General features: G+C 44.9%; 1 protein-coding gene and 1 non-coding gene across 3 annotated transcripts in view; both read right to left on the bottom strand.

Annotated features, from left to right (window-relative positions):
- Positions 1-350: 350 nt before the first annotated feature.
- On the bottom strand, positions 351-457 carry LOC132539614 (U6 spliceosomal RNA). Its single transcript, XR_009550952.1, has one exon. It is a non-coding gene; the product is annotated as a U6 spliceosomal RNA (small nuclear RNA).
- A 3,509-nt stretch (positions 458-3,966) lies between these two features.
- LOC132539437 (uncharacterized) overlaps positions 3,967-15,257 on the bottom strand; it is a 37,741-nt gene continuing 26,450 nt past the window's right edge. The window contains exon 4 of one of the 2 annotated variants that reach the window (XM_060194677.1): positions 3,967-4,227. In XM_060194677.1, coding sequence (XP_060050660.1) covers positions 4,187-4,227 — 41 coding nt within the window. In that variant the 3' untranslated portion in view covers positions 3,967-4,186. Of the gene's footprint in view, positions 4,228-12,667; positions 13,088-15,257 lie in introns of those variants that run through there. The other variant, XM_060194678.1, reaches the window with a different exon arrangement.

Genomic DNA, 15,257 nt, shown 5'->3' with positions numbered 1-15,257 from the left:
AAGAGAACAATATTACCATGATTTTATTCAAAAAAGCCAATCTGCAGCCCTGGAGGCTGGCACAGTGGTTGAAGTTTTGGACTCAAGCATGAGGTCCTGAATTCTACCTCCAGCATCACATATTCCAGACTGATGCTATAGTGTTTTTCCTCTCTCTCTCCTCCCTTTCTCCCTCACTGATTAATAAATCTTTTAAAAGAGCTTCAGCATATGTAGAACCAGAGTTCATACAGACCTGGGATCCCACACATACAAATCCACTTAGCCACCTGCCAGCTTGCATTAACTGGCTCTTTAAAGATTATAATTATTCATATGTGTGTACATATATTTTATAATACTTTTTTTGAAAAAATATGGTATGCCTCATGACTCTCTGTGTAATCCTTGAGCAGGGGCCATGCTAATCTTTTCTGTATCATGCCAATTTTAGTATATGTGCTACCAAGGCTAGGACTATTTTATAATCTTATTTAAAAAGTGTTAAGAGGGCTACCCACTCTTTTTGGCTGGCGGCTCCATGGGCCCTCGTCCCTGTTTACCTGTCACCGCCACCACATTCTGCCCGGGTAGTGGTGGTGGTTGGGCGCTCACATAGGGCCTCCTCGGGCATATATGAATTTCCTGCAACCTTCCAACTCTGCTCTGTCTGGATCCCGACGGCCTCTCCTCCTTTGGATGAGAATCTCCACGCCCCTGCAGCTGGGCTCAGCCTCTCTCCCCTTTGCTCTCAGCCCGCCTTCCTCCTCCAGCTGATCATCTCTGGCTACCTCTGGCCTCTGTCATTTCTGCAGCCCTGACTGTGTTTACCCTTTGGAAAAGACAGGGTGACTAGGCATCCCCGCTCTCGCCTGCCCCCGCTTTCTTCCAGCTCCTCTCTGCGCCTCTGCCTCACAGGCATGCCTCCCTCTTCTTCCTTTCTGGCAAACGGAGGCTCCTTGGCAGATGCTTTTATCCGGTCTTTTCATGGGAACCGGTCTTCTTGCTACTGGCACCAGCAATGCCTTAGCCTCCACCCAAAGGCTAACTTTGTCTCCAGATTCACTACCCACGTGTCTCACGGGTACCCAAAGCTCAGGGTGTGCCCACACACTCATTAAGCTGCAAACTCGTTTATTTACTGTTCTATTTGTTTATAGAACTAAAGCACCACCCAGACACATGTCATGTGAGGGAACAAGTCGAAACTCATGTCACCTTACCTGCTTGGGTCACCTTCTGGGCCATTATGTGCTTTTTTTTTTTTCTTTTTCCCCTGCCTCCAGGGTTATCGCTAGGGCTTGGTGCCTGCATTATTTATTTATTAATTTTAATTTTTTTTTTTTTTTGGTGCCGGGGACAGAACTAGGAACCAGCAGTACTTCCACACTGGGGGCCTCCGCATAGTCCTGGCAGGGCGCTCAGGACGCGGGGTCTGGGCGCCAGTGCTGGGACCTATGGGGGTGACGTGACGCGACGCTACGCAATGCGTGGGGGTGACAGGGCCTCAGGGCGCTGGCCACAGGGCTCCATGGCGCTGCTGTGGATGCAGTTGGGACAAAGGGAAGAAGAGAAGAAGGGAATACAGGGGGAGAGAAAGATAGACACCTGCAGACCTGCTTCACCGCCTGTGAAGCCAGGCCCCTTCAGGCTCGAACCAGGATCCTTATACTGTGCCACCTGCGCTAAACCCGCTGTGCTAACTCCGAACTCCCTTTTTTAATTTTTTTCTTTATAAAAAGGAAACACTGAGTAAACCATAGGATAAGAGGGGTACTACTCCACACAATTCCCACCACCAGAACACTGTATCCCATCCCCTACCCTGATAGCTTTCTTATTCTTTAACCCTGGGAGTATGGACCCAAGGTCATTGTGGGATGCAGAAGATGGAAGGTCTGGCTTCTGCAATTTCATCCAGGCTGAACATGGGCGTTGACTGATTGATCCATACTCCCAGCCTGTCTCTCCCTTTCCCTAGTGGGGAACGGCTCTGGGGAAGCAGAGCTCCAGGACACACTGGTGGGGTTGTCTGTCCAGGGAAGTCTGGTCAGCATCATGCTAGCATCTGGAACCTGGTGGTTGACAAGAGTTAACACACAAAGCCAAACAAATTGTTGAACAATCATGGACCTAAAGGCTGGAATAGTGCAGATGAAGAGTTGACAGGATTCTTAAGAAAGTCTTTAATAATTTTATAATAGGCACAGGTGGTGGTCATCTCAGTTGAGCATGCACATAACCATGACCCAGACTCTGGAGTACCAGACTGGAATTTAGCCTTAAAGTTACTGTTTACCAAACTTTGAACATACACATAAACATGGTCATTAATACACAAGGAGAGAAACCTTTGTTACGAAGACATGTCATTTTAAACACGAATTTAGATATGTACTGTCTTAGTTGTTGGGGGGGGGTTCACCATCCGGAGGTGGCTTCCCGCACAGCTTCACTTCTAGGAATTGCAGGTTGCGATCTCTGCACAAATCTCTGCGTACTCCAGCTTGTCTGCCTTCAGACTGGACCGGTGGCTGGAGATCTTGTGTGCCCAGTTTCGGCAGGGAGCCCGGGGGTCCGGGAGGTCCGGGATCGTTCCAGAATTTATAGCAAGAGGGCAGGTGGGCCAGCTTTGTAGAAGGCGCTGGCCGAGGTGCCCAGGGGTGGCGACCATGATAGGCCACCGCGGCCCTGCCCCATGGCCCTGCCATGTCTGCTGCCCTGCTCGCAGTGGCTGAGCAGCGTGGAGGGATCACACGTCCAGTGCCTTACGCCACGTGGCGGAGAGCCAGCTCCTGTGGGCTGGCCTGCGTGTTGGCATTGGGCTCCTGCGTGGTGGCATCGGGCTCCTGCATAGTGGCATTGGCTCCTGCGTGCTGGCATTGGGCTCCTGTGTGCTGGCGTCAGCCTCCTGTGGGCTGCGGGGCTGTGGGGCTGCGGTCGCGGTGCGTGGGGTTGTCTGGGCGCAGCCGGTTGGCTGGCTGTTTAACCAGGTGGAAACAGCAGCTCCGTGCCTCGCCTCCCGCCCGCTGGCTATTCCCGCTGGCTGTTCTGAGTTCGCCCGAGCGAGTGGAAACCACAGAGTGGTCAAGAGATAAATGTTCCAGAAACAGCAAAACAGTCTCGTGAAGAAAGAGCAGAGGCCTTTGTAGATCTCTTCACAAGCAGAAGAGAAGGCCACAGTGCATGGGTAGCCAAATTGTCTTTACTTATCTGAGAGATTCGCAGGTCAGATCCACGTGGGTGCCATTTGTTGTTAAAATTCGGTGGCTCTTGCTGGGCGGGTAGCTTCACAGGCGGGTAACAGAGATGCGGAGACAACGGCTGGGCAGGGAAGCTGTATTTCTTTATTCAGGAACAACGATTCATAATCTAAACCAAACTAATGACCAAACAGAACTCTGCTGTCTCTTTGCTGCGGCGCAAGCACTCTCTCTTACTCTGGAACTCAGGAACCCTCTCGGGGTCCCTAAGGGGCGGGGCCAAGCAGGCCCACGAAACTAACTGGACTGATCCAATTCTCTTGGCGGGGGAGAGCTACCCAATGTAAAGCATACAACAACATCCTGAGGTTTAAAGCTGGAGCAAAGGGCACAATGGATCAGAATCAGCCTTTATGAAAGTCTGTTGCTTCTACTGTGTGAGGTGCAATAGTATATTATTTCACTTTATCACTATCAGCCTGTGCCGGCATTCTTGCAAGTAATAAAATACACAGAATGACCTCCAAAAATATTCAAACCTGCATAATTTTACAAGTGAATTTCATGTCTTCTTCATCCCCAGCACAGTGCTCAGTTCCAGCTAATGGTGGTGACAGGGATGGAACCTGGGAACTAGAAGCCTCAGGCTAAGAAAATCTTATACATAACTATTCTATCTCCCAGACCCTTAGTGAAGTTTAACATTTTTAATACTATTTGGAAAGGCTGTAGAAGAATGCACCAGTAGTTACCAGAAATGACAATCAGCAGTGAGTCCTTTTGAAAAAATGGTCAGAATAAAAGGATGGCAAATAGATTTTTGTTAGAACACTTCCAGGTAAAATTCCTACCTCAGCACAGCAGGAACCTCAATGTAAATGGAGTGGAGTTGGAAAAGCAAGATGCTGAGCTCCTGGGGTTGTTATACCCAGAAACCCACCTCAGGAGGGTCACTGTGACCCCTGGGGACAGTGCTCATCCTGGACACAGTCAGAAGTGACTTTTCAGGAAAAGCTCCACTCAGGCGGCAATGCAGGAAGACCACCTGCAGACAGAAAAGGATACTAAGATGGGGAGACAGGGGCCAGGCGGTGGCGCACCTGATTGACCTCACATGTTACAATGTGCAAGGACCAAGGTTTGAGCCCCTGGTCCCCACTTGCGGGGGGAAGCTTCTCAAGTGTTGAATCAGGGCTGCAGGTGTCTGTCCCTCTCCCTATCTTCTCCTTCCCTCTAAATTTCTGGCTGTCTCTGTCCAATAAGTAAATAAAGGTAATTTTAAAAAATTAAAAGAAAAAATATTTAAAAAAAGAGATGTGGAGGCAGAGGAGGCAGGGGTAGTGTCCTTGCCTGAGTGCACACATCACCATGCTTAAGGGCTGCAGTTCAGGGACTGGGTAGAGCGCAGCAGTTTAAAAGTACATGGTGCAAAGAGCAAGGACGAGCGTAAGGGCTGGAGTTCAAAACCTGGGCCCCCACCTGCAAGAGGAAGCTTCACTGCAGGAAATACAGAGGGTGTCTTGCTCTCCCCTTCCCTCTTGATATCTCTCTCTGTCCTACTAAAAAAAACAACCTTTATAAAGAGAGCACAATGGAGAGTACCGCATGAAAGATCACCAGGACTTGAACTACTCAGAGCTGAGAAACCAGACCTATAGGTGATAAGGCACTCTAGACTAGAGTCACTTCCCAGTGTGCCTCTTTGACACTTCCAGATGTAGTTTCCTAGGGTTCGGGGCTCTGCCCTGGCTAACCACTTCCTCAGAGGCACTTCTGATCCCATTGCGACCAGCAGCAACTAAAAAGAAGAGAAGCAGAGATCTCAGAGTCAGGAGCCCGCCTGAGGGAGCCTGGATCCTGAGGTTGTTGTGCAGGTAGACGGCAAAGTGACAGAAACTACAGCTCTGGAACTTGGATCAACAATGGTAGAGAATGTTCCATCCTCCGAAGGGATAGTGGAAGATAGTGGAATCTATATATAGCAAACCTACAGCCAACATCATACTCAATGGACAGAAGCTAAAAGCATTCCCCCTCAGATCGTGGGCTAGACAGGGCTCTCCACTGTCACCATTACTCTTCAAAATAGTATTGAAAGCTCTTGCCATAGAAATCAGGCAAGAGAAAGAAATCAAAGGAATACAGATTGGAAGGGAAGAAGTCAAGCTCTCACTATTTGCAGATGATATGATAGTATACATAGAAAAACCTAAAGAATCCAGCAGAAAACTACTGGAAGTTATTAGGCAATATAGCAAGGTAGCAGGCTACAAAATCAATGTACAAAAATCAGTGGCATTTCTTTATGCAAACACTAAATCTGAAGAAGACATCCAGAAATCACTCCCATTTACTGTTTCAGCAAAATCAATCAAATACCTAGGAATAAAGCTGACCAAAGAAGTGAAAGACTTGTATACTGAAAACTATGAGTCGCTACTCAAGGAAATAGAAACCGATACCAAGAAATGGAAAGATATCCCATTCTCATGGATTGGAAGAATAAATATCATCAAAATGAATATTCTCCCCAGAGCCATATACAAATTTAATTCAATACCCATCAAAGTTCCACCAAGCTTCTTTAAGAGAATAGAAAAACACTACAATCATTTATCTGGAACCTGAAAACACCTAGAATTGCCAAAACCATCTTGAGGAAAAGAAACAGAAATGGAGGCATCACACTCCCAGACCTTAAACTATATTATAAAGCCATCATCATCAAAACAGCATGGTACTGGGACAAAAATAGGCACACAGACCAGTGGAACAGAATTGAAAGCCCAGAAATAAATCCCCACACCTATGGACATCGAATCTTTGGTAAGGAGGTGCAAAGGATTAAATGGATGAAGGACACTCTCTTCAATAAATGGTGCTGGGAAAACTGGGTTGTAACATGCAGAAGAATGAAACTGAACCACTTTATCTCACCAGAAACAAAAATCAACTCCAAATGGATCAAAGACCTGGATGTCAGACCAGAAACAATCAAATACTTAGAGGAAAACATTGGTAAAACACTTTCCCACCTAAACCTCAAGGACATCTTTGATGAATCAAACCCAATTGCAAGGAAGACTAAAGCAGAAACAAACCAATGGGACTACATCAAATTGAAAAGCTTCTGCACATCCAAAGAAATATTAAACAAATAAAGAGACCCCTCACAGAATGGGAGAAGATATTCACATGCCATACATCAGACAAGAAACTAATCACCAAAATATATAAAGAGCTCAGCAAACTTAGCACCAAAAAAGCAAATGACCCCATCCACAAATGGGCATAGGATATGAACAAAACATTCACCTCAGAGGAGATCCAAAAGGCTAACAAACATATGAAAAACTGCTCTAGGTCACTGATTGTCAGAGAAATGCAAAATAAGACAACACTAAGATACCACCTCACTCCTGTAAGAATGACATACATCAAAAAGGACAGCAGCAACAAATGCTGGAGAGGCTGTGGGGACAGAGGAACCCTTTTGCATTGCTGGTGGGAATGTAAATTGGTACAGCCTCTGTGGAGAGCAGTCTGGAAAACTCTCAAAAGGCTAGACATGCACCTTGCATATGAACCAGTAATTCCTCTCCAGGGATTATAACCCAAGGACTCCATAACACCCAACCAAATAGAGGTGTGTACTCCTATGTTCATAGTAACACAATTCATAATAGATAAAACCTAGAAGCAACCCAGGTGCCCAACAACCGATGAGTGGCTGAGAAAGCTGTGGTATATATACACAATGGAATACTATGCAGCTGTCAAGAACAATAAATCCACCTTCTCTGACCCATCTTGGACAGAGCTAGAATGAATTATGTTACGTGAGCTAAGTCAGAAAGAGAAAGATGAGTATGGGATGACTCCACTCATCAACAGAAGTTGAGTAAGAAGATCTGAAAGGGAAACTAAAAGTAGGACCTGACTAAATTGTAAGTAGGGCACCAAAGTAAAAACCCTGTGGGGAGGGGTAGCCATGCAGCTTCCTAGGGAGATGGGAGTGGATGGAAGGGATGGGTCACAGTCTGTTGGTAGTGGGAATGGTGTTTATGTACACTCCTAGTAAAGTGTAGTCGTATAAATCACTAGTTAATTAATATGAGAGGGGGAAAGTTAATTGTATGTCTCAAAGTTTTTAAAACACAGATTGAGTCTTTTTAATATATAGGCTGTGTATTTGATATGTAGACTCTCTCAAAAGCCTAGACCAAGTAGATCATAAGCAACCGATAGCACAGCTATATACAAGATACTGGGTACTGTACAGCAAACCCTAACAAAAGGACTTTTCAAAGTTAACCCAATTACCAAATAATGTGATGTTAACATTAACTATCTATTGTCTTTTTGAACCCTAAGACAGCAGGAAACTCACATCTCCACTATAGAGCCTCTACTCCCCCGTCCTGAAACCTTTGGATAGGGCCCACTTTCCTGTATGCCTCTCGCAATCCGTATCAAATTATATTGCATCTGCTGATCGCAACCTAATCAACACAATGATTGCCACCTCAACATGCTTCAGCTGAGACTGTGTGCAGAGACTTCACGTGTGGAATGACAACCCTTCAGCTTCATTACTCGGGTGAGACCTTATCTTTCATAGTATTCTTTAATTCCATGCAAGGTGGTTCACTTTCTAACAATGTCCCAAAACCTAGATATACACCAGTTTCGGTGAGAGAGCATGTGTTCACATGTATCCATAAACTATGCAAAATATACCTAAAAGTAGAAGTACACTAGAGTTTGCAGTGAGTACCCCCCTTACACTTCCTCTCCTCTATTCCAAGCTTTGGCTCAATGATTGCTCAACAATTTGGTTGGCTTTGTATGTTAACCCTCTTTTCAGTCACCAGGTTCCAGATGCCATCAGGATGCCAGCCAGGTTTCCCTGGACTAAGACCCCACCAATGTGTCCTGGAGCTCTGCTTCCCCAGAGACCCATTCTACTAGGGAAAAGAGAGGCAGACTGGGAGTATGGACCGACCAGTCAACGCCCATGTCTGCAACCCACAATGACTGTGGGTCCATGCTCCCAGAGGGATAGAGAGTGGGAAAGCTATCAGGGGAGGGGGTGGGATATGGAGATCAGGTGGTGGGAATTGTGTGGAGTTGTACCCCTCCTATCCTATGGATTTGTTAATTTATCCTTTCTTAAATAAAAAAAAGAAAAGCAAAAGCAAAGGAAAAAAATTAACTAGTCATTTCAATTACTTTGACACTAAATGCTCACCTAAATGACACCTAATGCACAAAAAAAAAAAATCATGGGTGTCTAGAATTTAAATAATAGTACCATGTAAAAAAAAGATAATTTACACTACATACCTTTACTTCCTAGAGAAACTGAAATAACCCTTTTTAGTGAATCTAATACATTGTCTGTGTAATGACTTGTAGTATTACTTGTTTCTAAATGTATAGAGATTGTTCATGTAGTACACACAAAAGTGTGTTATATAGAGGGATATAAGTAGATCTGTAAGTTTTTGTACATCTGTTTTCATTCATTTATATTATTACTACCTTAGTATATATTGAGGAAAACTGAGAGCCTAAGGGAAGGAAGAAGAGAGTGGGAAGAAAAAGGAGAGAAAATCCTGGAAGACCAACCTAAAAGGAAGACTCAAACTGTTTACAGTGATGCTGGATCTGTGTTGATGGATGGATAGGGAATGTTTTAGATTTCTCTAGTGTTTTAGGCAATCCAGGAAGTGACACAGTGAGTGTCTGGATTAGGCATGGAGTCTATTCTGAAACTGGGAGGTGGTAGGATTGGGATTCCCATTAGAAAGAAACTCTAATTCATCCCACAGTGTCTCAGCATCCATACCTGCCTCAGAGCCAGGTTATGTTGAAAGAAGACAGGGATGTTTTTGAGCAGTATTTTTAAAATTTCTATTTATTTATTTATTTATTTATTTATTTTAAAAAGGTGATGTTAACAAAATTGTAGGATAGGAGAGGTACAACTCCACACATTTCCCACCACCAGATCTCTATATCCCATCCCCTCCCCTTAAGGAAGACAGGAATGTGTTTTACCAGTTTTTAAAAAAATTTCTTAGGAACATTTCCTCCATACCATTCTAATACTCTCCCATCAATAATTATATATTGAAAAAATGTATTGGCTTGCTTTGTAGTATGACCAGACTAGGATGACTAATAAATAAAATTTTTATTGTGACTTTTTTTTTTTTTTACCACCAGGGTTATTGCTGGGGCGCTTGCCTGCATGATGACACCATTGTTCTCCACAGTCATTTTTTTCCTTTTCGAATTTTCCACACCAGAGAGATATAGAGATGGGGAGAGAAGGATAAAGGCAGACATCAGCACCACTGCTCCCCCACTTGGGAGGTGTTCTCCTCTCCCTCCCCCACACCCAGGAATAGGGTCCAGGGACTTAAAACAAGGTCCTGCCCCTGGCTCCTGTGTGTGCACAACCAGGTGCACCACTGCCAGGCCTTGGTGACTCTTGCAACAGATAGTGTCCATTCAAAAGGCAGAAGCCAGACAACAGTATGTGACAAGACTCAGTGCCCTCTCTGCTTTCTGTCTTTGCTCATAGAGCTGTCTTTGGAGGTAGGACTGTATGTCAAGGGACAGGGCGTTCTTTCTATAGGCATTCTCCCTGTGAAAGATGAATAACACAATATATCTGGATTCCACCTACGAAATCTTAAATCCTGTTAGAAGTAGAGAAGTCAAATCTCATACATCAGCCCATACACAAACATTTCCATGGTGAGGTACATCATTCTCCTGGACGTAGGACTGGTTGGGCTTTCTTCCTTCTCTCCTTCTATAATGCTCTCAACTAGAAAGTGGGCCTGGTGGCCACCTGGCTCTCCACCTCCTCTCAGCACACAGAGTGGCCACTGGAGCTCATCATTACACACACTGCTATGTCACAGGTCTATTTGCTCGGGGAGGGTGGGTTATCCCTGGCCCTTGTACAATCTGTCCTCAGACACCATCCATCACAGCTTCGTGGTGGCAGTGGACCAGAACAGTGACTTAATCACCACCATCAATGATATGGAAACTTAGCTGCAAGCACTCCACCATATACCACACGCCCATGGCCCCACTTGGCCAAATCTACTCCTCCTCAGTGCCTTGAGCTCACCCCTGAATCTGTGATGGCCTCTGGGGACAGGGCCGCCCCAAACTGCTCCTGTACAATAGCTATTATCCAGGAGACCCCCATCTTCCCTGAGAATATAGTGGTGGAGGACATAAGCTGTTTCATTCTGGTTCTAGAGAAGTTGAAGGCCACCAGCACATCCTTAACCTTCGACTGTCTACCTTCAAACGTGGGGGACATTCAGATAAGATGTCCTAGAGTTTAGGATTGCTGTCTAAGCCAGTACCTGAAAGACTGTTTCCTGTAAGCTAGCTGACTATTTCTCACACATAACTGTAAAAATGCATAGCCACAGGGCAGCCAGCGTTCCTGGACATTAACTGTCTTTTTGTTTTGTTAATATTTACTTATACCCTTTTGTTGCCCTTCTTTTATTGTTGTAGTTATTACTGTTGTTGCTGTTGATGTCCTTGTTGTTGGATAGGACAGAAAGAAATGGAGAGAGGAGAAGAAGACAGAGGGGGGAGAGAAAGATAGACACCTGCAGACCTGCTTCACCAATTGTGAAGTGACTCCCCTGTAGGTGGGGAGCCGGAGGCTCGAACCAGGATCCTTAAGCCAGTCCTTGTACTTCCTGCCACGTGTGCTTAACCTGCTGCACTATTGCCCAACTCCAGACTCCCAGATATTTACTGTCTTAACCTTTTATATGTTCCTTGGGCATGAAAACATGTGCTCTCATCAGGGTGAGCCACCACCAAGCACCCCTGTGGAGTTTCTCTTTGGTTGGCTATCAGGAGCTGACCACCCCCTGGGGATCAATCTTGAAACTTGAGGCCAGAAAAGCTGCCTCCTGCTGCATCCTTTCCCTCTTTCTCATCTGCAGAATCTCCTTTGCAGACAGAACTATGTAAAGAAAAATGAATGTTCCAATCTTGGCCCCAAATGTATGAGACAAAGTTATTACTCAATGGCTATATGAATGACATATTAATATGTAAAAGAGCCCTTACTGGTGTTTCTCTAGCCTGTAGAGTAAAAAGCTGTGCATTTAATCGCTTCATTATGGGGCTGGCGGTAGTGCACCCAGATAAGCACACACAGTACATGGTCAAGGGCCCAGCTTCCAGTTCCTGCTCATCCCTGCAGCAAGGAGGCTTCACAAGTGGAGAAGCAGGTCTGTAGGTCTCTCTCTCCTTCTATCCATATATATATATTATATTCCTCCGCCCTTCTCTTCTGAATTTCTTTCTGTCCTATCCAACAAAATAGGGAAGAAGTAAAAAAAAAAAAAAAAAGGTAAAAAATGGCAACCAGGAGTAGTGGATTCCTAGTGCCTGCAATGAGCCCCCAGAGGTTATAACCTGGACACAAAGAAGAGAATTGACCCCAAATGTCCTAAGGAAACTCAAACTATTATTGTGGTAGTTAATGCTGGACACATAAAAAGTGTTGTGTAGGGAGTCAGGCGAGAGCACACTGGGTTAAGGTCATGTGGCACAAAGCTCAAGGACTGGCTAAGGATCCCAGTTCAAGCCCCAGCTCCTCACTGCTGGAGACACTTCACAGGCTGTGAAACAGGTCTGCAGGTGTCTATCTTTCTTCTCCCCTCTCTGTCTTCCTCTCCTCTATACCCTTCTCTCTGTACTATCTAACAACAACAACATCAATAACAACAATAATAATAACTACAACAACAATAAAAAACAAGTGCAAGAGAAAATAAATAAATATAAAAAAATAATAAAAATTTGTAAATTTAGATCCAGATGCATCTCTAAAGTATGGAATGGAATCATTCCAATGTTCTGAAAAGCATAATCCATAGAAAAAATCATTTTACAAAATATTGCGGACTGCCTCCAGTTGACAGTTAATATCAATCTACATGTATGTTGAATTTCTGATTCTTATTAAACATTATGCACTGTTATAAGTTGATCATTCACAATTAAAATATGTGAATGGATCTATTGGAAGAATCTCCTAAGTACTTGAAGAAAACTGTGAGTTTTGTTCATTTTGCTGCCCTGTGTAGAGGATGAGTGCCCTCAGGTGGCTGAATTCCAAAACTGCAGCTAAAGCAAATCTGCCGGAACCTTTTAGAGGTGAAGTTACAATGAGTCTGACAGACAAGGGAAGTGAATGACATCATGGCCACCTGACTGTGCTTTACCTGTGTGCCAGCAGCATGAGGGAAATCTAGTATATGGGATCCATTGCCTCCTTAATCTTTTTATCATTCCTTATGGCAAAGACTAATATCTGTCTCATTTTTCCTGGATTGAGTGAGGAAAAGCATTGTTCAAGCATGACATCATTAGTATGAACGTCATATATTCCTTCAAATAGTTTATAAGACCTTAAGGGAAGGTAAGAAAGAAAGAAAAGTCTGAGGAACCACTCAGCCTGGTCATGCACTCAGACCATGCAGCAGGACAGTGAGAACAGGCTTGTCCCCACCTCTCTCCCACACAATCAGACACAGACACAAACACACTGTCTGGTGCTCAACACCCTGATATTTCTGACCAGTGATTCTCTCACTGATGTTAATCTGAATGTTTCTTGTCTGTGATCTGATGGACTGCATCCTACAGAGCTGTTTAAGACAAGAAGTGGTGGAAGGCTGTGGTGCACCTGGCTCAGAGCATTAGTTACAAGCTGCTGGGCTCAAGACACGTGTCCCCCCTAGAATGGAAGAGCTTTACAAGCAGTTGAAGCAGTGCTGTAGGTTTCTCTCCACTCTCCCTCCATCTCCTTCACTCTACTTTTTCTGTAGCTGTCCAGTGAACTATGAATAAAATAATAATAAAAAGAAGTGAAAGACTTTCATGTGTGAGGATCTGGGGTCCTTTCCAGGTTCAATCACACTGTCAAAGGCCAGAGCTGAGCAGGGCTCTTATCTTTCTCATTAGAGAAATAACTTAATTAATAAAAGATAAAAAATACCAAGAAGCTAAGACATCTATTCTAGGCTACATCAAGTTCTCCAATGGTTTCTCGAATGTGTGTCTTTTACACTAGAGTTGAAGGACATCAAAGAATGTCCACAACTCATTTGCCAATGGATTCATTCTTTCAAAAATGGTTTTATGAGGATAACATTGCCTTTGTTTGTGTATGTACACACACACACACACACACACACACACACACACACACACACACACACTAATGCTCCTGGAAATACTGTGTCTGTGACAGCATCCATGTGAATATCCTACTGTGATATTTACTCTGTTTAGAATTATAAAATTAGATGACCACTGCATGAGATAGGGGCTAGGCTTGTAGCATCTCTATTATTTCCAATAAAAGCCTGGAAGTCTATAGTCATCTCAAAAGGAAAAGATTAAAAGACTCAAAGCTATAGGTGCAACTGGCTTTAGAGGGGCACTCTGTCAGCTGTCAGTTATGATGCTGACCTTTGACCACTGACATCACAGCCCAGGGGCCCAGGCTATAGCAGAATCTTCAGTCTTGGAGACTGAGCTGAACAGTGCACACAGTGCTGTGTCCAGCTCTCTCTTTCCTGTCAAGGAGTGAAGAGTCGAGGATGTCTGCATCTACCAGAAAGTCTTTGAGGCTTTCAGCATGTCTGCGCTGGCTGCCCTGCTTAAGGTAGAGTCTGTTCACATGCCCTGTATGACCAGCAGAGGAGGAGGAGGGTGGTCCCAGGAGGTGCTCTGTGTGATTCCCACTGACAATCCTCAGCTTCAGCCTGGTCTCATCAACAGTTACTTGTGCTCATGAGATTCCGTTCTGCTGATGCCAGAGAGCAGGCATGACCCATTAGCATCAGAGTCTTGTGGGCTTACTCAGGGCACAGCCAAGGAATACCTTAGTACTTCCTTGAGTTGAGAAACATTTGAATGTTTGGCTTATTCTCGGCTGATCATGGGATTGCTGGCCCCCTCAACCCCAAAGTGATGACTGACTTAAAGAAGATTAGAGTCAGTTTTCCAGAATCCTGTTATCTAAGTGTGTATGTTAACCTGAGACCACAATGGAATGACTTCTTCACACTCTTGGATCTATGCAATCTGACCCCTATAGGTCACACACAGATCTGTTTAAAATTACTTTTATGAGAGAGGAAGAGCGAGAATAAAAAAGAGGAGAAAAGTAGAAAGAGGAAAGAAGGGGAGAGGAATGGGTAGGGAAAGAAGCAGAGTCACAGAGGCTAAAACTAGGGGTTGATTATGCTCCGACAACGCTCTAGACACTGTGCTGCCTTCAGGCCTAGGCCCAGTGTCCCTGAGTTGGTTCTATGAAACATTTCTCATCCTCTCTCCTTTGACCACTTAGTGTCCCCTTACATTTTTTTATCCTTATATTTTGAAGTATTAATTCACTACAGTGTGATTTGCTGACACAGGGTGTCTGCACAATACTCTCACCCCAAGTCAGGTCCTCTCCCAGCACCAAGCACCAGGGCCCCAATACCCTCACTCCCCCTCACTCCCTCTCAGTGTCTCCTTTCTACCAGGTCCTTAGACTCTGCTACTTCCTTGTCCCCTGACACTGAAATGACAGGCCCTGTGCCCTGTCCTTTAAGCAGCCCTCCATTACCACCAGCCCTGAGTGACCTCAAGTCTCACAGGAGCTCTGTCTAGCTCAAGACTCCTTAATTGGGCTGCTGAGCCCTTCTGGGGCACTGAGACTCCTCTGTAATGCTCTGTGAGTGCTGACATCAACATGAGCCCTTGTGTCCCACCTGCCAGTGACAAACTGCCCTGTGGGTCTGCTGTGTTGCAGCTCTTCTATGGAGGAGGGTAGTCTGGAAGAGAACATCCTAGTGTTGCATTATGGCCATATCCAGTTCATGGGCACTGGCAAATTCCAGAAGGGTCGGAGGTGGCAGAAAAGGCAACTGATCTTAGGTGCTGCTCATCTCCAACACAAAGTAGGTACCTGCCCCCTCTGGAGTTCCTGTAGTGCACCAAAGTAAAAGACTCTGG

The sequence above is a fragment of the Erinaceus europaeus genome, chromosome 7, assembly GCF_950295315.1.
Source record: "Erinaceus europaeus chromosome 7, mEriEur2.1, whole genome shotgun sequence".
In the NCBI taxonomy this organism is placed as follows: Eukaryota; Metazoa; Chordata; class Mammalia; order Eulipotyphla; family Erinaceidae; genus Erinaceus; species Erinaceus europaeus.
The sequence above is the reverse complement of the archived record's forward strand: the minus strand, read 5'-3'. Positions and strand labels throughout refer to the sequence as shown.